The 24,273-nt window shown below is 41.6% G+C and overlaps 1 protein-coding gene across 2 annotated transcripts in view; it reads left to right on the top strand.

Annotated features, from left to right (window-relative positions):
• The first annotated feature begins 275 nt into the window (after positions 1-275).
• ORC2 (origin recognition complex subunit 2) overlaps positions 276-24,273 on the top strand; it is a 39,935-nt gene continuing 15,937 nt past the window's right edge. For both annotated transcript variants that reach the window (XM_040971964.1, XM_040971965.1), the window contains exons 1-10: positions 276-513; positions 2,534-2,574; positions 3,516-3,615; positions 4,417-4,560; positions 6,290-6,379; positions 8,396-8,488; positions 11,418-11,449; positions 15,242-15,302; positions 18,963-19,156; positions 20,113-20,211. In XM_040971964.1, coding sequence (XP_040827898.1) covers positions 3,522-3,615; positions 4,417-4,560; positions 6,290-6,379; positions 8,396-8,488; positions 11,418-11,449; positions 15,242-15,302; positions 18,963-19,156; positions 20,113-20,211 — 807 coding nt within the window. In that variant the 5' untranslated portion in view covers positions 276-513; positions 2,534-2,574; positions 3,516-3,521. The remainder of the gene's footprint in view (positions 514-2,533; positions 2,575-3,515; positions 3,616-4,416; positions 4,561-6,289; positions 6,380-8,395; positions 8,489-11,417; positions 11,450-15,241; positions 15,303-18,962; positions 19,157-20,112; positions 20,212-24,273) is intronic.

The following is a 24,273-nucleotide window of genomic DNA, read 5'->3' as shown; positions in this document are numbered from 1 at the left end:
AACTCAACGGGCACTTTCAAGATTACCTCAAGACAGCAACTGTTTAACTCTCGGTACCTCCACTAGCTTCCTCAGACCCGGAAACGGAAAGAGGAAGAAAAAAAAAGGTCTGAACCCAGTGCTTAGGGATTCGCTTTCCTCCGTTTCCTGGGGAGCAGGACCGGTTGACAGGCGCCGACTGGCCAGTGAAGCCGTCGCTCTTGACAGAAGCCGTTTCCATTGGCTGTTCCGGGTACCGCCTCCCGAGCAGGGCGGGAGATTCGGTGTGGAGCGAGCAGGCCTCCCATCCCCCAGGCAGCCGCCCCGATATATTCTTTCTGGTCCTGGCCGGTGCACCGTTTATGGAAAGAACTTGTTTCTGTGGAGGCCAAAGACGTCTTCCCGAAGCCACGACTCCCTGGGGCAGCGTCTGGTAGGGAGAGGTTGCTGGAGCCGTGCGCGGCGCAGACCTAGTGGTGTGTTGTGGGGTGCTGGGATCTGGCCTCCCTTCTCTGCCCAGCTCCGGGCTGTGAGGTGAGTCCAGGGACGGCGGGGCCGCGCGACTCACGCCTTCCCCTGGACACGCGGGGCAGGGGGCGTTACACCTGTGTGTGCCTTCTGCGGGCTGCCGGCCGGTCCGACCCCCAGGTGATGGAGTGCAGCCGGCTAAGCAGCCGGCCGCGGGAGGCGCAGGCCCGCTTTCTGTAGATGCGGGTGCTTGCCTGGTGCGGTTATCAGGCAGGCTGAGACCCGTTCGTCAGTCTGTGCTGCCGTGGCAGACCTGTGTGCCAGCAGTGCTCAATCCCTGCCTGCCTGATACCCCAAAGCAGAATGACCAGAAAACTAAATATTTCGGAGGGAGGGGGGCGGGTTGGAAATATTAAAGTGCTCCTAGGAGGGAAGCAAATGTTGAAGAGTCAGGATCCGCGAACCTCTTTGATGGCGTTGCAGCCGGAAGCACCCGAATGAACCTTACTAACGGTCACCTTGGAATAGGGCTGGGCTGTAAAGTATCCATGCACTAGGTAGGCTCTTCGGGTGGAACTTCTTTAAAAGGATGAAAGCCAATTCGTAATAGAACCCTTAAACCTTCCCCTGGTTAAATTGTGATATAAAAAATAAAACAGCATGACCCTGTACTTTTCACTAATGACGGTGCACGTTAAATGGGCATCATTCATTACTTTCTGACCAAAAGGGCTGAGAGGTGTGAATGACAAGATATCTGCATTGTTGAGTTGAAGTTTAAAGCCAAAACAGCTATACTGGGACACTTTTATGTCCATGTTTATACTTTTTAATGAGTACTTTTCACATGTGAGACACATTTCATGTAAATGGCTTTAGACGGTGTCACAGTTACAAAATGTGGAATTCAGATTATATCGCGTTAATTTAATGGTAAAATTGGTCCTGACCACTAATCTGGACAGTAGAGAGTGTTCTGATTGATCTGTTGAGCAGAGGGTCACAAAATTACAGCTTTGGGCCCTGGCATAGTAGCCAGCAGCTAAAGTCCTTGCCTTGCATGCGCCAGTTCTAATCTGGGCAGCCCTGCTTCCCATCCAGCTCCTTCCTTGTGGCCTGGCAAAGCAGTGGACAACAGCCCAGAGCCTTAGGACCCTACACTGGTGTGGAAACCCAGAAGAGACTCCTGGCTGCTGGGTTCAGATTGGCTCGGCTCCAGCTGTTGTGGCCACCTGGGGAGTGAATCATCAGAGGGAAGATCTTTGCCTCTCTTTAAAAAAGATTTATATTTTAAAAGTCAATTGCAGGCCTACCGTGATGGCCTAGCGGCTTAAGTCCTTGCCTTGAACACACCAGGATCCCAAATGGGCAGTGATTCTAATCCCGGCAGCCCCACTTCCCATCTGGCTCCATGCTTGTGGCCTGGGAAAGCAGTTGAGGATGGCCCAAAGCCTTGGAACCCTGCACTTTCGTGGGAGACCTGTAGGAAGTTCCTGGCTCCTGGCTTTCGATCGGCATGGCTCCTGGCTTCTGGTTACTTGGGGAGTGAATTATCAGATGGAAGATTTTCCTCTCTGTCTCTCCTCCTCTCTGTATATCTGACATTGCAATAAAAATAAATCTAAAAAAAAAAAAAAGAAAGTCAATTACATAGAGACAGATGAGAGAGAACCATCCACTGGTTCACTTCCTGTAGTGAAACAGTTAGCAAAATGGCCAGGAAAGCCAGCCATGTTTTGCTCGCAGTGGTTATGTAAATTATGAATGAAGTTTGTATTGTTTTCATATATAAAGTATAGACTTCATAGAGGATTGTAAGGATTAAATGAGAATATGGCTAAAGTAGTCAAAGTGATGTGTAACTCAATAAATGCTCAGCTTTTAGCCTGCCACCTGTTCCCACCCCTCCTCCGGATAGTGTGTCTCCAGAGTTCTCTGGCCACAGTGTTGCTGAGGACAGCCTTGGTATTGTTAAGACTACATTTATGTATCTGTCACATTTGTTAAAACTTGTGGACTTGATTTTGTTCTTTTGTTTTCATATTCCAATGAACTGACCTTGACAGAGTTCCTTTTGCAATTACAGGACTGAATTTCTCAGCTACAGAATGTATAGTTCTTTAAAAGGTAAGTGAAGACTGAAGCAAGTCATTTAGGAGTGCTAGCTGTCTACATGCAAATAATTGAGATGACCAGTATTTTATGTCAAAAGAAAAGGCAAAAGCAAAGTTTATAAGGGAAGTTCAGTGAGAATTGCAGCTTAGTTTATGTTAACTGATTGGCAACAACATTTGGGGTGATCCTTAATTAGGTTTAGGACATTGACTTTATACAGACTGAATGTATACTGAAATATGGTCCATAATGAATTTATAATTTATACTCAAAGTATAAAGTATTAGATTTCATGATATTTAATGATTATTTAGTATTATAAAATATTTTTTCTGTTTTAATTATAAATATTTACAATTTTAATATGCTGTTTATAATTTATACATGTATTATAAAGTATAGTTTATAATGAAATCTTGTCATACTCTGAAGTTTGTTCATTGAGGAGTTGACATAAAGTGCTGGAATAGTCTGTGGTTACTATTAAGTTGTTAAAGTCACAGGGAAAACAACATTCACAATGATAAGTTGCCTGATTGACATAGTATAAAAGTGAAGGAAGGTTCTTGAGAGTTGTGTTGTCCGGGCTTGATACATTAAGGAAATATCAATATATTCTTTGTTTGGCTGGCTCTTTCCTAAACACTTGTGTATTAACCCTACTATGTTAATATGATGTAGGTTGGTTAATGCTTTCTTTGTTGTTGTTGTTGTTGTTAGTGCTTTATTTAGCAGCACAGTTGTTTCCTGAGATCGTATTTCAATTATCTTGATTTGATTTTGCCCTTCTCAAATCGATATGAGTAAAATAATCCATAGAATCTTTTTCAAACTTTAAAATACTTTTTTAAGATATCATATAAATATATGTATATATATTCATTATGTGAATATTCTGTCATAGTTTGTATGAATCCTTCATCCCTTTAAAATGATGGATTGCTTCTGTTTAGGTTGTGATGAATAACCTGGAATTAAAAGAAGACAAGATGCTGAAAGTTCAGTTTGTGGGAGATGATGATGTTCTTAATCACATTCTTGATAGAGAAGGAGGTACAGTTGAAGAGATGCTTGTGTAATGCTTATAGATTATTTGATTTTAAATATTTTGAAAATACAGCACATCTAGGTGATGTAGTAAGACTAAATGAAAACTGCTTTGATTTTTACTTTCTTTCATGCTTTAATTGAAAATTTAAAGTGTTTATACTCACTAAAAATAATTTGGAATAATGGTCTTATTTAAAATAAAATACCCACTAATCATAGTAAATGACAATTGCCCTTTGTAATTTAAAATATTTAGATATTTTGCCCCTAATAAACATTTTGCTGTGAAAGAGTATTGAATGTTTTTAATCAGAGACAACAATGACTTTTCTCCAACTTTTTGTTTTTTGATTGGAAAATCAGATATACAGAGAGGAGGAGAGACAGAAAGATCTTCCATCTGCTGATTTATTCCCCAAGTGGCCACAATGGCCTAAGCTGAGCCAATCCAAAGCCAGGAGCCTGGAGCTTCTTCCAGGTTTCCCACGTGGGTGCAAGGGTCCTAGTGCTTTGGGCTTTCCCAGTCCATAAGCAGGGAGCTGGAGAGGAAGTGGGGATGCTGGGACACGAATTGGTGCTCATATTCCCATGATACTGGCTCATGCAAAGCTAGGATTCCAGCCCCTAGGCTACCATACGGCACCTTTTTTTTTTTTAATTGGAAATTCAAATATACAGAGAGGAGGAGAGACAGAAGGTCTCCCAACTTTTAATTAATGACAATACAAGTGATCCAGTTTATTTAAATGTGCTTTCAGAAAGATTTTATGTCTGTCATGTTCTAATTCTTTGAATGTCCTCTAGGAACTAAATTAAAGAAGGAGCGAGTTCAGCTATTGGTGAACACAAAAAAAATAATAAAGAAGTCAGAATGTGAATTGGAAGAAGATGAGCAAGAAGTCTTAAAAGATGAGAACTATGTGGAAGTTTTGGGAACAAATGTTCAAGGTATTTCATGGAGGGAAATGCATACTGTATGTCTGTTTATAGTGGAAATTGCCCACTATACAGAAGTAGTATGTGATTTGTATTATTATCATACATCTCATCTGAAAATTTTTGCTTTAAATTCATTTTTTGAGATTTATTTATTCTTTTGAAAGTCAGAGGTTACAGAGACAGAGAGGGAGATCTTCCATTTGCTAGTTCACGCCCCAAATGGCTGCAGCAGTCAAAGTTAGAGCAGGCTGAAGCCAAAAGCCAAGAGCTTCCTCTGGGTCTCCCTTCGACCACCTTCCATTGCTTTTCCAGTCCTTTAGAGGGGACTGGGTAGAAACTGAAGCAGCCAGGATACAAACCAGCATGCATATGTGATGCTACTATCACTTTTTTTTTTTAAAGATTTATTTTTATTATTTTTTATTGGAAAGGTGGATATACAGAGAGGAGAGACAGAGAGGAAGATCCTCCGTCTGATGATTCACTCCCCAAGTGAACGCAACGGCCGATGCTATGCCAATCCGAAGCCAGGAGCCTCTTCCGGGTCTCCCACGCGGGTGCAGGGTCCCAAAGCTTTGGGCCATCCTCGACTGCTTTCCCGGGCCACAGGCAGATTTGTTCTATTTGTAGTATTTTTGTTTTTGAAATTTTTGTTTATTTAAGGGAGAAAGTCTGTTCATTTCCTGATTCACTCCCCAGATGCTTCCAGTGGACTCAGTATAGAACTGAATAAAATAAAAAAAAAATAAAAAAATTTTAAAATAAATTCATTCTAGGTCTGTTATGTGAGTGGCATGAAGCTAATCACATGCTGCTGCTAGAGGCCACAAGGTTAGGTAGCTGGATTCAGGAGCCCAGCCAGGCGGCCAGCCCAGGCATGCTGATAGGACATGCCAAAGGCTTTAACTGATATGCTAAATGCTCACTCCAAATATTGTATGGTTAGTGAAAAATAACTATTTCCCAAACGAAAGTAAGCTTTAGTGGGGAGGGCATTTGTTGTTGTTGTTGTTGTTGTTAAAAATAGTTTTAAAATCTGTTTAATGGCTGGCTTAATGGAAAACTGGATTTTTCTCTCTGCTTCATGCATCTCATTAGCCAGGGTGCTGGATCTGGCGGACAAGTACTAGCATTGGAACTACACAGAGATGTCTAGAAAGGTTATCTTCTAGTCTTTAGACTTACAGTAATGGCTCTAAAATGTCTCTTATGTACTTTAAGTGCTCAGCACATTTATCAAGTTTTTTCCTTATGAAACTTTTTAAAAAAGATTTATTTATTTTAATTGGAAACGCAGATATACAGAGAGGAGCAGAGACAGAGAGGAAGCTCTTCTGTCTGATGACTTCCGACCAATCATTCACTTCCTCCAGTGGCCACAATGACCAGAGCTGAGCCAGTCCGGAGCCTCTTCTGGGTCTCCCACGTGGGTGCATGGTCCCACAGCTTTGGACCATCCTCAACTGCTTTCCCAGGCCATGAGCAGGGAGCTGGATGGGAACTGAGACTGCCGGGATTAGAACCAACAGCCATATAGAAGCCCGGTGCATGCAAGGAGAGGACCTTAGCTATTAGGCTACCATGCTCCATGAAGTTTCTGAAGACTTCTTATATTTAATCTTCATGCAAGGCAGTAAAGAGCATGGATCTTAGGCTATTTTCGTTTTTCTTTTTCTTTTTTTCCCTGTTAATTAACTTTGTTTCTTTCTCTAAATGCTGGTTGAATTTTCTCTTTCAGATTCCTTGAAAAATGGCTCTGCTACAGAGGGTGGAAATAAAGTTTATTCTTTTCAGAATAGAAAAAAACCAGAAAAGATGTCTAAATTAGGTATGTTGCTTTTCTCATTTTTATAATTATATTTACCTTTTCTAAGGGTTATTTAACCACTTTCCCCTATAGCTGTCATCTCATTGCTATCTCAAGATGATGAGCATTCCTTAAAAGAACAATGAGTGTTAAGGCGAGGACTTCAGCCACTAGACTACTGCACTGAGCCCAATTAAGCAGGGTTTTTATGTTTGTTTGTTTGTTTTGTGTTGTTTATTTATTTTTAAATTTTTATTGGAAAGTCAAATATACAGAGAGGAGGAGAGACACAGAGAAAAATCTCCCATTTGTTGATTCCCCAAGCAGCTGCAATGGCCAGAGCTGAGCTGATCCAAAGCCAGGAGCCTGGAGCCTCTTTTGGGTCTCCCACATGGATACAGAGTCCCAAGGCTTCGAGCCGTCCTCATCTGCTTTCCCAGGACACAGGTTGGGAGCTGGGTGGGAAGTGGTGCTGCCGGGATTAGAACTGGTGCCCATATGGGATACTGGCGCCTTCAAGGCAAGGATTTTACCTGCTAGACTACCATGATGGGCCCTGTGTAGCAGGGATTTTTCTAATGAGATTTTTGTCAGCTGAGGGAAGAGATACAATCCGGAATGGGGTAAAAGTGAGGAATCTGATTCTAGGTGTTTTAACATCTTGACAGAGGTACTGTGACATGGCATAAGGAACACAGGTTGAGAAGGAGAGAGAATGTGTGATCTCTCCATCCATTGATTCATTACTCAGATGGAGCTGGTGTAGGCCAAAGCCAGGAGCCAGGTGTTCTCTTCTTGGTCTCTCGTGTGGTTGGAAGGGGGGGCCCAAGTACTTTCGCCATCTTCTGCCTTCCCAGGTACATTAGCAGGGAGCTGGGTTGGAAGTTGGAGCAGCTGAAACTCTTAACATTCTGTGCCACCATGCTGGCCCTCCCTAATTGTTTCTGATTTTTTTTTTTAACATTTTATTTATTTTTATTACAAAGTCAGATACACAGAGAGGAGGAGAGACAGAGAGGAAGATCTTCTGTCTGATGATTCACTCCCCAAGTGAGCACAACAGCTGGTGCTGCCCTGATCCGGAACCAGGAGCCTGGAACTTCCTATAGGTCTCCCACATGGGTGCAGGCACCTAGGTTTTGGGCTGTCCTCGACTGCTTTCCCAGGCCACAAGCAGGGAGCTGGATGGGAAGTGGAGCTGCCGGGATTAGAACCAGCGCCCATATGGGATCCCAGCACATTCAAGGTGAGGATTTTAGCCACTAGGCCATGCCGGCGGGGCCCTGTTTCTGAATTTTTATGTTTCATCGTAAAGCCAATATTATCTTCCAAATGGCTTTTTGTTGATGTGAAGGTTTTTATTTTTTGCTTCCTGTGGATAAGCAAAAAGTGGTAGACTTTAATCCAAAAGTGGTAGACTTTTTCGATGTGAAGAGAAGCCCAGGCCGAAGTTAGGAGTCTGGAACTCCCTCCAGATTTCCTGCAAGGCTGTCCCCTGCATTTGTATTGAAGAAGCCTGTGGATAAGTGGAAGATGTGGAGATGCTAGAAAAACAGCTAATAAAGAGGAAAGCCTGAGTAATTAAGATTAGGAAAACACATCTCATAGGAGAGTACCTGAGTCCAAATCTGAACTCTACTTCCCATTATAGCTTCCTGCTAATGTGCCTTGGGAGAAGCAGCTGTTGATGGCTCAAGCAGTTGGATTCCTGTTATCCACAAAGGAGACCCAGTTTGAGTCCTGGGCTCCTGGCTTCAACCTCCTTGGCATGTGCCATGCTGGAGTAGACCAGTGAATAAAGGACCTCTTGTCTCTGTGCCTTTCAAATAAATAGAAGTATGTATTCCTTGATTTATTAAAAAAGTGAAAGTTAGTACTTTTAATATGGTTAGATTCTTTTCTCTTTCTGATAAAAGTAACTGACAGGGCTTTTTTTTCTTTTAAACCAGGATTCAATATAAGTGAAATAAAGTTATCTGCTCTTTGCCATTAAAGATTGGTGTGTTTTTTTTAATACATTTATTTTTCTGTTGATAGCTTCAGAACTAGCAAACACACCAAGAAAAAATGTCTCATTGGATGTGAAGAATGGTCCTGAAAGTATGATAAACATTCCTCAAAGTAGCAAAGGTAAGACTTCATTTCTTTGATTAAAAACCTATGTGGTAGAGTATGTTACTTTTTTTATCTTATCCAAATGAGGTTTTATGTCTTTTCCACTTTCTGTTCTGAAAACTCATTCAACGGTGTATTTGAAATTATAGCCTGTATGCCTTAGTGTAAGCACATTGACCAATCAGTTAAAGGGAAAAAAATGTTTCGATAATATGCAGGTTACCAGGTCAACTAGAAAGTCATTAGTCCCAGTGTCATTGCATAGAAGAAGATGTGGTTTTGGCAAATACTGAATGAAATAAGGCTTTTGAAATTTGGAAGTCTGAAGAATTTGTGGAGAATTATGAATCAGCTCTTTTTTTTCTTAAGTTAAAGAGGCCATGTGCTGCGAATGTTTGTTGATTCATTATAAAGAAAAGGCAGAGCAACAAAGTTAGAAGAAGAAAAGTGGTCTTTCATGTTCTCCTTCACTTCCCAAGGGACTGTAACAGCCAGGTTTGGGCCATGCCACAGCAGCAGAGTGGGAGGCACTCAGCGCTGGCCTTCATCTGCTGCCTCCCAGGGTGCCTTAATTGAAGCTGGGTTGGATGTGGATTGCCCTAGACTGAAGCTCACACTCACATATGGGATGTAGGCATCCTAAGTGGTGCCTATCTCACTGGCCCAGGAACAGCTGGTTTTGAATGGAAGTACCAACTAGGTGTTGAACAGTGTCTTTTTTTTTTTTTTTTTTGCCTTGATCAATTAACTTTAATATTTACGATCAGTAGAAGGCTCAGAGCCAGATTATGTATGTGGTCTGGCATCTTCATTTTCAAGCTGTGTCTGCATAGTTGCATGCTGTAGTTGTAGATACAGCCAGTGTGTGTGTGAAGAGAAGATTGTCTCCTTCAGCACTGCTCTAGGAGGGATTGTAGACAAGAGGTTCCTTGGGAATGCCTGGATCCAGCCAGAGAGCCTGGAGGCAGGCTCTCTTTGTTCCATTCTTTTTTGTTTTAAAGAATTATTTGTTTTTATTTTTATTGGAAGATCAGATACGCAAGCAGAGATGAAAAGATACAGAGAGAAAGATCTTCCATCCATTGGTTTACTCCCTAGGTAGCTATAATGAACAAGGCTGAGCCGATTTGTACCCTGGATTAGGGAGCTTCTTCCAGGTCTCCTATATGAGTGCATAGTGCCAAGGCTTTGGGCCATCCTCTACTGCTTTCTCAGGGCACAAGCAGGGAACTGGATGGGAAGTGTGGCCACCAGGATTAGAACCGGCACTCATATGTGATCCTGGCACGTGCAAGGTGAGGACATTAGACAATAGACTACCATGCCAGGCCTATCTTTTCTTTTTTTGAATGAGTGAGTGATTTGAAAGGCAGAGTTGTGGATAGAGATCTTATGTCCTCTGGTTTACTCCCCAAATGGCTACAATGACTACAGCTGGACCAGTCTAAAGCCAGGAGCTTCTGCTGGTCTCCTGCATGGGTGCATGCACCCGAACGTTTGGGCCAACACTTTCCCAGGCACATTAGCAGGGAGCTGGATAGGAGGTGGAGTAGTTGAGACTTATTTATGTATTTATTTCAGTTGCAGGCAGAGAAGTTTTATTTGCAAAATGGTCAGGTGAATGTAAAAAGAGAAGGGAAGGGTAAAGCACTTCCCAGGAGAGAGCTGTGAGATGAGGTGTCTTGAAAGGAGAGCGGGAGAGACACTGAAGTTTGAAGGAAGATCTTGGGATTTTAAATGTTGCCTCATCCCAGCTTGTCTGCGTAGGAGCCTGCAGAGAAGATGGTCTACACTGTTGGTCTCTCAACCAGTTGGGAAAGGACTAGGTAGTTCTTGTGCCACTCACCTGAGGGTGTGGCCAAGATTATGGTGGACTTGGACAGTCTCAGAGCTCCCCTCTTGGAATCCCACATCCTCCTCCTCTAGGGGTAAAGAGCAAAGACGTCTTCTAGCTATTTGCTGCTGAAACAGGGCGTCGTTCAGGTAAAGAAGGCCCTGGAGGTATGGGATCCACAGAGCAATGGTCTGGGCCAACCAAGTTTCTGTGACAGAAGTTGGTTGTCCATCTGAAGTTTAGAAATCTCTAATTGGTTGTAAATTCTCAGTTGAGTCAAGCCATGTGGCTCCAAGAACCAGAAATCTTTTTCACGCCTCATGTTGGGCACCAGGGAAAATGTTCCCAGAAAAGCTCTGAGTTCTTTCCTTAGCTTAGTATAGAAATAAAAAGCCAGGAATCGGTTGCAGCAGGAATTTTATCTGCCGAGTGACCAGGAGACCATAGAAAGAGAAGGGAAGGGAAAAGGAGAGGGCCAGGAGGTAAGGTGCCTCTTGAAAGGTGAAAGGGAGAGAAATCACATACTTTTTTAATAAAAAGGACAAGGGCCTGGCGCAGTGGCCTAGCAGCTAAAGTCCTGGCCTTGAACGTGCTGGGATCCCATATGAGTGCCGGTTCTAATCCTGGCGCCCCAACTTCCCATCCAGCTTGTGGCCTGGGAAAGCAGTCGAGGACGGCCCAAAACCTAGGAGCCTGCACCAGTGTGGGAGACCTGGAGGAAGTTCCTGGCTCCTGGTTCTGGATCAGCACAGCACCAGCTGTTGTGCTCACTTGGGGAGTGAATCATTGGACGGAAGATCTTCCTCTCTGTCTCTCCTCCTCTCTGTATATCTGACTTTGTAAAAAAAAATAAAATAAATAAATCTTAAAAAAAATAAAAAGGACAAGAGCTTCATCTTTTCTCCTTAGAATGCTACAGAAATGCAAGAGATGCTTGTCACTAATGGAAGTAGTTGCATATTAGTAATGATAATTTACCCTCTGCATTAGTTGAGAGTTCAGGTATGCAAGATAACTTCTACACTGAAATTGTAACTTTTATTTTCATGAAACTAGACCTTAATAAGAAATGAATTATTTTTACTAAGTAATTTTTTTTTCATTCTTTAGGACATTCTGATTCAGAAAAAGTTCAGTTGAAGGTAAGCAATTAACTAAAAACAAGCAAAAACCTGAGTGTTAATAAAACATGATGGAAAGTAGCCATTTCATTAATTAAATAGTGGTTTCTAATTTACAAGTATTAGTGTAACAGCTAACTTATAGAGGAACAATCTGAGTTTCCTAAAAGTTGCAGTGATATGCCTGGAAAATGAAACCAGGCCACCTGGACCCAACCACTGTGTTCCTTCTACTCTGGGAAGATTATTCCCAGGCATTATTATCTTCTGGTATATTCCCCAGTTGGTTTCAGCGACCAGTACCAGGAACTCCATCTGACTCTACCCAAGTACTTTGCAGATCTAACATTGGCAAGTATCAGAATTTATAGCTCCAAGAGGACCACTTGTTTAAGCCTTCATTTTAAACAGCTCTTACATCAGCAGGGAGGCTGTATCAGAAGTAGAGCAACAGGAACTTGAACCACACTGTTCATAGGGGATGTTGGCATCGCTCACTGCACCACAGTGCTGGCCCTGATCCTTGAGAATTTTTTAACTTAATGGAGCTGACCTGAGAAATTTATAGATTTTGTATACTTTTATACAAAATGTTGTTTTGATTCCTTGATTGATCCCAAGTTTCATGGAATGTAGGACTCTGTCCTTTCATAATTTTTACGTTTGAAAACTAACTTGGTTTAGATATTCATTACAGGATAGCTAAAAGGAATTGATGATTTTTATCTCTTTTTTACTTTTGTGGTTTTGTTTTTTCTTGTATCTTCTCAAGGGGCCATGCCTGGGTATGGGCAGCCCCAGGTGGAGGAATGCAGAGCACTGGGTGTGTGAGTGGTGATTGTATCCAGGATTTGTTTGTTTATTTGAAAAACAGAGAGGTCAGTAACTCCACCTGCTCTAAGTGGGTGGTAAGGGCACAAGCATTTTGTGTCATCTTCCGCTGTTTTCCCAGGAGCATTATGAGGAAGGTGGATCGGAAGCAGAGCAGCTGGAACTTAAACCAGTGCTCATGTGGGATGCCTGCTTTGCAGGTGACTCACTGTGCCACAGTGCCAGCACTGTCAGACATTTGCATGAACCAATGGTTGGAAGATTTCTTTCTCTCAATCTTTGTCTCTGTAGTTCTACCCTTCAAATAAGTAAATCTTAAAAAGAGCAAAAGATAGACCTTCCATCTGATGATTCTTTCCTAAATGGCCACAAAGACCCAGGCTGGGCCAGGCTGAAGCTAGAAATTTCATCCAGATCACCCATGTGGGTTGCAGGGGCCCAAACACTCAGGCCATCTTTGGTTGCTTTCCTAGGTGCAATAGCAGAGAGCTGAATCAAAGGCAGTACAGCCAGGAATCCCATGGGTGCCCACATGGGCTTCTGGCATTACAAGTGGCAGCTTAAGTACTGCATTACACCACCAGTCCCATACTTTGGGTGTCATATTGATACTCAGAAAACTTCATATTCTAGAGAATTTCAAAATTTTGAGTTAGTGATGTTCAACCTGTATTGTAGTCTTTCAGAAGAAAATACTATTATGCTTCTGTGAAAGGTTTAATACTTTTCAAATACAGAAGGTAAATATAAATCTCACAAAGTGTAATATTTCAATGATAGAACATTTCTAACACATTGAAAGACTCATATTTTTAATACATAGGGATGCTCATTTCCTTTTTGTTTCTTTGTATCCTTCCTTCTCTCTCTTTAAGATTTATTTATTGGCCAGTGTGATGATTCAACTACGTGATGCTTTGCCTGTAAATGCCAATATTCCTTATAGGCACTAGTTCGTGGTCTGGCTGCTCCACTTCCCATTCAGGTCCCTGCTTGTGACCTGGAGGGCAGCAAAGGATGGCCCAATGACTTGGGACCCTGCACTCGTATGGGAGACCCGGAAGAAGCTCCTGGCTCCTAACTTTGGACCAGCTTGGCTCTGGCTGTTGCAGCCATTTAGGGAGTGATCCAGCAGAAGGAAGATCTTTATCTCTTCTCTGTGTAAATCTGCCTTTCCAATAAAATAAAAAAAAAACATTGTCTGCTCGTTTCTTAGGTTCAGTGGCAAGGAGCTGAATCAGAAATGGAACACCTAGGACTCAAACTGTTGCTCACATGGGATGCTGACAATTTTAGGCAGCAAATTTATTTATTTATTTGAAACCCAGAGTTACAAAGAGAAAGATTGTCCATCTGCTGGTTCACTCTTTGAGTAGCGACAATAGCCAGTGTTGGGCCAGGTGGAAGCCTAGAGCCAGGAATTTTCTCTGGATCTTCCATATGGTGGCAAGGGCCCGAAGACTTGGGCAGTCTTTTCCTGCTTTCCCAGACCTTTAGTAGGGAGCTAGATTGGAAGTAGAGCAGTCTCGAGAAGAACCAACACCCATATGGGACGCCAGTGTCACAGACAGTGGCTTAAGATGCTGTGCCACCACCCAGCCCCCATTTGCTTTCATCCCTTCATCACTACATTCTGATGTGACAGATGGTTCAAAACATGGCTTAAGAGGCTGGGATGGTGGCTAATCCTGCACCTGCAGTGACAGATCCCAAATGGACACCAGTTTGAGTCCTGGCTGTTCCACTTCTGATCAGCTCCCTGGAAGTAGCCTGGAAATGTAGAGGAGGATAACCTAAGGGGTCCCAACTTTGCCCAGCTCTGGTGAGTGAGACCACTTGGGGAGTCAACCAGAGATAGACGATCTTTCTTTGTCTCTCCTTTCTGTGTCATTCTAACTTTCAAGTAAAAATTTTTTTAAATAAAGTGTTTTAAAATAAATCTTTAAAAAAATTACTTGGGCCCGGCGCGGTGGCGCAAGTGATTAAGGTCCTCGCCTTGCGTGCCTGGGATCCCATGTGAGTGCTGGTTCTATCCCGGCAGCCCCGCTTCCCTTCCGGTTCCCTGCTTGTGGCCCCCCGGGAAAGCAGTCGAGGACTGCCAAAAGCCTTGGGACCCTGCACCCGTGTGGGAGACCCGGAAGAGGCTCCTGGCTTCGGATCCGCCGTTGCGCTCACTTGGGGAGTGAATCATCGGACGGAGGATCTTCCTCTCTGTCTCTCCTCTCTGTATATCCACCTTTCCAATAAAAACATAATAAAAAAATTAATTTTTTTAAAAAAAATTACTTGACAGGCTGATGCAGAGGTTTTTTTTTTCTGTCCAAAATAATAAAAATACATTTGGACTATATTAATGTCTGGAATTAAATTTCTATATCATTGTAGTCATTTGGAATTTATATTGTTTTTTTTAATCCTAGTAACTTTTACTTTTTAATTTTATTTTTCTACAATTCATTTTTTAATTTATTTAAAAAATAAATTGCTTTATTTGTGTAAAGTAAATATTTATTTGAAAGCCAGAGTGACAGAGGGAGACAGGGAAAGAAGGCAAGAAAAAGAGAAAGATTTTGTATCCATTGGTTGACTTCCATAATGCCCACAATAGCCAGGGCTGGGTCAAGCTAAAGCCAAGAATTCCATCCAGGTATGCCACATGGGCGGTAAGAACTCAAATACTTGAGCCATCCTGCTCTCTCCAGGTGCCTTGGTAAGAAACGGTCAGAGCATAGATGGGACTTGGTCCATCCCTGGCTCTCCAATATGGAATACTGATATTCCATGTGTAGCTTCATGCGCTGTACCACAATGCTTATACTTGTTAATTCTTTATTTTTTCAACAAATTTACCTAAATTTCTTTTAGTTTTATGTATTATAGTCTATTGAAAGCAAAACAGTTTTCTGATCTATTTTACTGAAATTAGTTACTCATGTCAATCTTATAACTATTTAACAATCATGCTTTTTAATTTTTAAACAGAACAACGACAAAAGTGAATACATATCAACAACACCTCATCGCCTAAGAAAAAGATTAATTGGTATGTATTTCTTATGCAGAATTTTTACAAAGATGGTCATTTAAACAAAGGGCAGTAAAGGTAAAATATACAAGTTCTAGAGTGAGACTGTAATTTTAAATTTTTGGCCTGCCATTTACTTGAACCTCAGAGTTGTTTCGAGGATTAATTAAAAAAAAAAGAAGAAAAGAACATCGAAAGTGCTTGGGCCCAATGGGATGACTCAATGGCTAAATCCTTGTTTTGCAAGTGCCAGGGTCCCATGTGGGTTCCGGTTCATGTCCCGGCTGCTCCACTTCCCATCCAGCTCCCTGCTTGTGGCCTGGGAGAGAAAATAGGTTGGCTCAAGGCCTTGGGACCCTGTACCCATGTGGGAGACCCGGAAGAAGCTCCTGGCTTCAGATCAGCTCGGGGCTCTGGCCATTTGGGGAGTGAACCAGCAGATGAAGGTTCTTTGTATCTCTCCTTTTGTTTCCTTTTCTCTGTAAATCTGATCTGCCTTTCCAGTCAGAATAAATATAATCTTTAAAAACAAGACAAAAAAGAATAAAAAATAAAGAAAAAAAAACCAAACGCGCAAATTGTACTTTTTTTAAAAAGTACTTAGTGAAGTACTTGAATCTAACAGTATCTTTTTATTATCGTGTCTCATCACAATAATTATTATAAGTACTACTTTTCATGAAAGAAGGGATATGCTCATGTCCTCAAACTAAAAATTCTTTAAAGATGAGTAACATAGCTTTTTAACTCCAACACTGAGAACTCTGACATTAATAATAGCTACTGGATAATAAAGTAAGTTAAAATACTTTACAGTAAATTTTTTTAGTTTGAGACATTTGAGAAAGGTTTCATTCATTCATTCATATTCATATTGAACGTTCTTGCCTGACTGAATGCCATACAAACTAAGGTTAATAAAGGTGGGTTCTATTTTCTGCTCAGTTAAAAGTAAGTTTAGATTGTGGAGCACATAACTTATGGACCTCTCTGTTTCAGAAAGATGTCCCCTTTCTTGATGTTTATCCCTTTAAAAATTTTTTTTAAATTATTTTATTTTGATGTTCTTTACATAGCACAAAGGCTCAAGGGTTACAGGAAAGTGGGTAAGACTTTTGTTCCCATATTCTTTTTTTTTTTTCTTCTGTGTCTCGGGGAAGCGGGTAGATAAAGGGAGAAGTCACACAGTCACACCCAGCCTCACAACCATCCCAAGGTCCCTGATACTGGGGCATGCTCTGAGGGTCCTGCTCAAGTGGTTTTGATAGTTCAACAGTTCTGAATTGCTGCCAGTCTCACTATTCCAACCACAATGAAACCTCTCCAGAATCCACTGGTGATGCTTATCCCTTTGACAGTAATAATTGGCTAATGTTGTAAAGTGCATTGAACATCAGGGCTTCAAAGCTATATTACTTTATTTTTAAGATAATTGTTTCATAGAGCTGTTAATCCTTTTTTCCATTAATCCCCCCTTTTCCCATTTGTTACAAAAAAAATTGTTTATTTGAAAGGCAGAGTTAAGAGAGTGGGGGAGATAACCTTCGGGAGAGTCCATTTACTGATTGGCTCACTGCTCAAATGATCATAACAACCAGTACTTGACCATGCTGTGGCCCGGAGCTTCATCCAAGTGTCCCACATAAGTAGTAGTTGCCCATGTCCTTCGATCATCTTCTGCTCCTTTCCCAAGTTCAATGATAAAGAGCTAGGTCAGAAGTGGAACACCTAAGACTCAAATCAGCACTTACATGGGGTGCTGCTAATCCCAGGCAGCAGTTTATCATGCTGTGCCCCAACACCACCCCCTTTTCACTTTTAAATGCTGCTTTTTATTTTATTTATTGAGAATTAGATGCACACACACGCACACACATGAGTTCTCCCATCTGCTGCTCAACTCCCCCAAACCCGTAAAGACTGGGGTCAGTTCAGTTTGAACCCAGCGAGGTCTCCCATGTCAGTGTCCCGATTCAGCCATTACAACCTTCATTGCTGCCTCTCCAGGTCAGCACCAGGAGAAGCCTGAGTCAAGAGTTAAAGCCAGGGATCAAACCAGTTTGGGAAACAGGCTTCTCCCTTGGTATCTGAATACCTTTCCAAGCACTATATTTTTAGTCAGCATAAAAATGATAATCAGAAAAAAAAATTGAGTATCTGCAGCAATAAAAGATAACATGTGAAATTATTATTTCATGCCAGATGCATCCTGTGTCCTATGCAAGGATCTTCAGAAAGTTCATGGAAAATACATATTATGGAAAATCCATGCATGAATTTCAATTTTTTTTTTTTTTTTTGCACCAAGAACAAAGTTTTGAGGCCCCTCATATTTTTCCTTACTACAAAGAATAATTTTGTTCGGAGAAAAGGTGAACTTTCTGTTCTTTTTCGGAAGACTTATGTATTCATTTGAAAGAGACAGAGATCCTCCATTCCTTGGCCACAGCAGTCTAATCTGGGCTGGGCTGAAGACAGGGGCCGGGAGCTTCATCCTCATCTTCCTCATGGATGGCAGGGACCTAAGTGCTTGGGCCATTTTCTGTTGCCTTCTCAAGAACATGAGTGAAAGCTGAATCAGAATCAGAGGAATAGCTAGGATTCCACCTGACACTCCGATGTGGGACGCCTACATCTCAGTGCTTAACCTGCTGTGTCAGTGCTGCTTCCTCACTCCCCCTCTAGCACCTAAGCTTGTATGTGCTGACTCTAGATAATTCTCTGAAGTGTGTATGTTCAGAATAAATTAATTTGGTAGAGTTGCTTCACTCATATTTAACATGTAAAAATGCTTTTATACTTATTATTTGATAAGTGTATAACTGTATTGTTTCTGGAGAGTTGTGGATGTAGCTGTAGTTCTGGAATCAGTTCTGGAATGGTACGTGCCCATGTGTTAGCAGTTGTTGTACTAGTAGCTGCTGTTTGATCAGTGCTGTGTAGGATGGCATGTTTCAGTAGTCAATAACAGAGTAGTAGTTTAAACCCTAGACACTTAAATATCTCACATTGCAAGAAATCTGCACATGAATTCTGTGATTGATGTAGTAACTCAGCAATGTTATTAAGGACCTAGGATGCGTCTTTTTTACTGTGCCACTAGCATATTTCAACTTCAGGTTTGATACTTCATGTTGCAGAATGAATAGCTTCCGAGGCTTTTAAGGGCTCTTCCCTAAGCAAAGGAAGCCTTTTCCAGAAGCTTCCAGGAAATAGCCTCTGAAGTGTCACTGCCAAAGGATTATGTAGGCAATCCTACTTTCAGGGAAGGCAGGGAATGCAAATTTTGGCAGAGGGAAAGAGGGATCACCATGATTCATCTGAGAGGGTAGGACATAGTGCCATATGGAGTCAAATGGAAATCTCTTGGAAAGGAGAATAGTGTTAGATATTATTGACAATTTCTACCACATTCCTGTGTATCAGGCATTATTAGTTGTTACAGATACATTTTAGTATAGTCTTTGCAGTGGTTACCAGTTAGGCACTGTTATTTCTGACAAATGAGGAAACCAGTGGTTAGGATTTACACAACCAGCTCTGGTAAAAATCATGCACTAGTAATAATGAACCCAGGACTTAGACTTTGGTACTTCAAAATCCATGTGATTTCCATAGCCTACAATGCCTCTTATCAAACTGTTAAATTTTCCTGATTTTTTTTTTTTCGCTCCACAGTTTCAAGGTCTCATTCTGAGAGTGAAAGTGAATATTCTGCTTCCAACTCAGAGGATGAGGAAGAGGTTGCCCAGGAATCTGAAGAAGACAGTAAGACATTCGTAGGCAGCCAAAAGAGTGAAGCACAGAATAGAGTAGTTTCAGCTTCTGTTTGCAAAGAAACGGCTTCTAAGAAAATGAAAAGAGAGAAAACAGTAAGTGAAGAGAAAGACTTGAGACTTACAGAACAATTGTGTAAAACCATAAAGTTCAGCCACTCTAACAGAAGAAGCACAGAACAGGGATCAACACTGGTTCTTGTTTTTGTTTTTACCTGTTTATACTTTCTCATTGTTATTTAACACATGTATATGTTTTCATTTCTGGGCTTTCAATTCTGGCTCATCTTCATATTCACACATCAGTCCCATAGTAAATGCTAATAGTGATATCTGAATTCAGCTGTTTAAATATGTACTTTCATATCAGTACCAGTTGGACATTTAGAGGCAAAACTGCTCAGTGTATCCTTTTTTATAGGGTTTTGTTCTTATAACACTGATGTAGGCCAGTCAGGGCACATTGTCAATGATATAGTTCCATGTTGAACTTTTTACAAGCTCATTGTGAGCATTCTAGCTTCAGAAAAAGCCAGTTTGTTATTCTGGCATTCTCTGTAACAGTTCAGAGCAATGTAGGGAGCCTACCTTCCTTGCCGTCCCAGGCATTACTCCTACAAAGGGTCAGAATAGACCATTATACTGTAATAGTAGGAAACCTGCTTTTTTTTTTCCAACTTGCTCTTGATTTCTTCCTCATACTCGTGCTATTTCAATCATACTAGTATTAAAGGAATTGCTAGGACTGTTGGAGAAACAAAGATCCTGTAAATCCATTTTAATACTTAGTCTAAAGGGATATCATGTATTATAACAACAAATTTTAGGAACAAGTTGCTTTTTTTTTAATCATCACTATCTCTTTTAACATGTATGGTTTTCAGGGCTACTCTGTTAATGGAATTAAGTACCCTCAGTCCATAATTTAAATGCTTTTGAAAGAAAATACTATTGAAATAGTTTTACACATCTTGTTTTGCATGAATATTTTCTGGTTTTGATGAAAGACACCTGAAACTAATAATAACTACATTTACTCTTTTCACTTTCAGAGTGACTTAGTAGAAGAATATTTTGAAGCTCACAGTAGTTCAAAAGTTTTAACCTCTGATAGAACACTGCAGAAGCTAAAGAGAGATAAACTCGATCAGGTATGTTACAAGGAGTTGTTTTTTTCTTTTTCAATCTGTATGTAGTTTATTTTTTTCATAATACACATTTCCATTTCTTTTTAAAATTTTTTTTAATTTTAGATGATGTTAAAATAGCTAATCAGGGTGGGATGGATCAAGGGTTAGGGAAAAGTGAGTGTGATAATTTTTTCCAAACTTTATTTCTTCCTGTTTCTGAGGGGAGGGGGAAGGGTATAAAAGAAGAAGCCATACCAAGCCTCCCAACCACCCCAGTACGCAGGAATGGGGAATGGCTACGCATATCAACCCATGGTCCCAATGTGGCACACGCACCGATGATTCTGCCCAGGTGATTTCATAGTTCTGAAATGTTGATTTTGCCTAAGGATGTAGGAACCCTATCATTGTCCATTGGTTGGCATAGTTGACTTCAGAGTCTCCATTCGCCCAGATGTTTGCTGTCATAGCTGTCCAGTTTGTTCTCTCTTCTTTCATCTGGCTTGGTATAGATTTCTTCTTCAGACCTCAGTGGACTGCCATATCCTCCATGTGGATCTGGGCCAGCTGTGTACCACTCTTTCTTTCATACTAAGGAGGACCAGTTCTCGTAGGTGGGCCAAGGACCGCCCCAAACACCCAGGAGTCATGGAACTGGCACCCACTGTGCAGATGGGCCAAGGACCGTGCCAAGTGACCCGGGCTCCCACCCCATCCCTGGGGTTCACAGATCTGGCACCCACTTCACTGGCAGGCCAAGGTCCTGGGCCCAATAACCTGGACCCTAGAAAGAGTTTTTTTTTTATTGTAACCTAAAAAATGTAAAACGTAAGTAGCAAATCTGAAGATTAAATGTACACAAGTAGAGTTATCCTTGTTAAATGAAACAGCTAATGTGATTATAATTATTACATTTTTATTGGACAAAAACAATCATTGAATTAGACTTCATTTTGACAATGACTGAAGATTATAGTATACTGTGCAAATCAGAATTTAGTGAATTTTCTTAAGTGCATCGTGGTGCTTTTGAAGTATATGAAAGAAAAGAGAACTTGGGATAAGGTTCTGTCACCTGAACAGTCACAGTGACTTGGGTTTTGCTGATGTTGCGTGTTGTTGGTATTATCTAGCGGAATGTTACTGTCAAGAAGGTAAGTTCGAGGAAGAAATGACACTGACATTCGTGCAGAGTAACATGGGAGAAGGATTAATCTGGAGTCAAAGTGGAACCTCCTAGGACCTTGAGGCAAAAGATCTCCAGGAAGTAAGCATGTTGCTGGAGGAGGGGAGGCTGTTCATGACGTATCTGAGCGATGCTGCAGCATGGGATGGTGCCGTTTTTTTTAATCCTGTGTGGGTCAGCCAGGGGTGGCTGACCTAGAATTTGCTTCATGTCTCTTTCTCATTGGAGCTGAGAAGTTTTCCCTCTTGCGAATGGCAAAGGTGTAAGACAGAAAACCATATGGTTTTTTAAATCTGAGATTCAAAACTTCCGTCTTATTCTCCTGGCCTTTGTGAAACACCTGACTAAATAAAATCAAAGGTCAGGTAACTACTTCACCCCTTTGTTGGGAAGGTCTACAAAGGCAGGTGACAAAGGGAGGACTGAGAATTGAGGTTGTAAAGCTTCCTGGATGTCAAAGTTTGAAGTAAAAGTGCATAGATACTCTAACATTCTGGAGTTTACATTCAAGTGTGTCCAATATAAATGAGTGGAAATGCTGCCAGTAGTTGGGCTATAAACTTCAGAAGGAATAGGAGGATGTCTTTTTATTGGGAAGACAGATTTTACAGAGAGGAGAGACAGAGAGAAAATCTTCTGTTCCTTAGTTCACTCCCCAAGTGGCCACAATGGCAGTAGCTGAGCCAATTTGAAGCCGGGAATCAGGAGTTTCGTTTGGGTCTCCCACATGGATGCAGGTTCCAAGGCTTTGGGCCCTGCTCTACAGTTTTCCCAGCCCATAGTTTTTCTTACATGTTGCCCTTTTTCTCTTTAACTGTCTGGACAAATAAAAACTATGTTGATCAGAGGACCTACATTGCAGCTTTGATCTTGATATTAAAAAATATTTTAGGGAGCAGGAACTTGGTACAGCAGTTAGGATGTGGTTTGGGATACATGGCTGCCATGTCAAAGTGCCTAGGTTTGAGTCCTGGTTGAGTAACATTGCAGCTTCATGCTGATACACGCCCTATGAAGCAGCGGATGATAATTCAGTCTCTTCCACCCATATGGGGAGTGCCTAACCCTGGCTCTGGCTGTTGCCAGCATTTAGGCAGTGAACCAATGAAGAGAAGATGTCAGTTCATAGTTCTTTCTCTCTGCATTTTAAACACCAAAAAATAAATGTTTAAATGTTTTTTACGTTTTACTTTATGGTGCTGTCATTATGGCAGAGCCAGTTGAGCTGCTGCCTGCAATCCCAGCATCCCATATAAGCACAGTGAAGGTCCTGACTGAAGATTCCTCTTTGTTGGATGCCTGTATTCACCTGGAAGACCTGGATAGAGCTCCAGGCCCCTGTCTTTTGATTAGCCCAGCCCTGGCTCTTGACATCTTTAAGTAGTGAACTGGCAAATGTAAGATTCTCTTTCTGTCTCTGACTTTTTCCTCCCTTAATTTCTGCCTTTGAAATAAATTAACAAATCTGTTTTTAAAACATTTACTTGGGCCTGGTATGATAGCCTAGTGACTAAATTCTCGCTTTGGACCAGCTTAGTCCCTGCTGTGGGAGCCAGGAGATGGAACATCTTTCTCTCCATCTTCTTCTCCTTATATATCTGCCTTTGTAATAATAGAAATAATTTTACAAAAATGTACTTTAAAGATAGAATATTGAACACTTGGTGGCACCTGGGCAAAGCTTCATATAAAACTTGTTGCTATAGTTTTCATTAAAAAAAATAAGCTTCTTTTGAGCAGCATAAATTCTGAGTTTTGGCTGCAGGGCAATTTATCTCCTTTAATTAGCATTTATTAATGTTTTTTAAATTTACTTTTCTTTTTTTTCTTTAAAGATTTATTTTTATTATTTTTTTACCGGAAAGGCGGATACACAGAGAGACAGAGAGGAAGATCTTCCATCCAATGATTCACTCCCCAAGTGAGCGCAACGGCCGATGCTATGCCAATCCGAAGCCAGGAGACTCTTCCGGGTCTCCTACGCAGGTGCAGGGTCCCAAAGCTTTGGGCCGTCCTCGACTGCTTTCCTGGGCTACAGGCAGGGAGCTGGAAGGGAAGGGGGGCTGCCGGGATAGAACCGGCGCCCATATGGGATCCCGGGCGTGCAAGGCGAGGACCTTAACCACTTGCGCCACTGCGCCGGGCCCAAATTTACTTTTCAAACATATGATATTTGCCAGAGCTTTTTTTAAAAAAAATTTTTTAATTTTATTTTTATTGGAAAGTCAGATATACAGAGAGGAAGAGATAAGGAGAGGAAGATCTTCTTTCCAATGATTCACTCTCCAAGCGGCTGCAATGGCCAGAGCTGCACCGATGCAATGCCAGGAGTCAGGAGCCTCTTCCAGGTCTCAAACGGTGCAGGATCCCAAGGCTTTGGGCCGTCCTCGACTACTTTCCCAAGCCACGAGCAGGAAGCTGGAGCTGCCAGGATACAAACTGGCGCCCACGTGTGATCCTGAGCTTGCAGGAGGAGGATTAGCAAATTGAGATACTGTGTAGGGTACAACCCATTTAGGCTTATAAGTCTGCCTGGGCCTGGCGCAATGGCTCAATGGTTAAATCCTCACCTAGCAAGCACCAGGATTTCATATTGGCACCAGTTTGTGTTCCACAGCTGCTTCACTGCCCATTTAGCTCCTTGCTTATGGCCTGTGAAAGCAGTAGATGACAGCTCAATGACTTGGGCCCTTCACCCACATTGGAGGCCTAGAAGATGCTCTTGGCTCCTGACTTTGGATCTGCTGAGCTCTGGCCGTTGAGATCATTTGGGAAGTGAACAACCGGATGGAAGATCCTTTTCTCTGCCTTTCCTTCTCTCCACAAATATGATCTGCATTTCCAATAAAATAGTCTTTTTTTTTTTTTCTTTTTTAAAAAAAAGTCTGTCTGGAATT

Source organism: Ochotona curzoniae, unplaced genomic scaffold (assembly GCF_017591425.1).
Source record: "Ochotona curzoniae isolate NIBS_2020 unplaced genomic scaffold, NIBS_Ocur_1.0 contig_2210, whole genome shotgun sequence".
Lineage (NCBI taxonomy): Eukaryota > Metazoa > Chordata > Mammalia > Lagomorpha > Ochotonidae > Ochotona > Ochotona curzoniae.
This window is presented reverse-complemented; position numbering and strand designations above follow the sequence as displayed.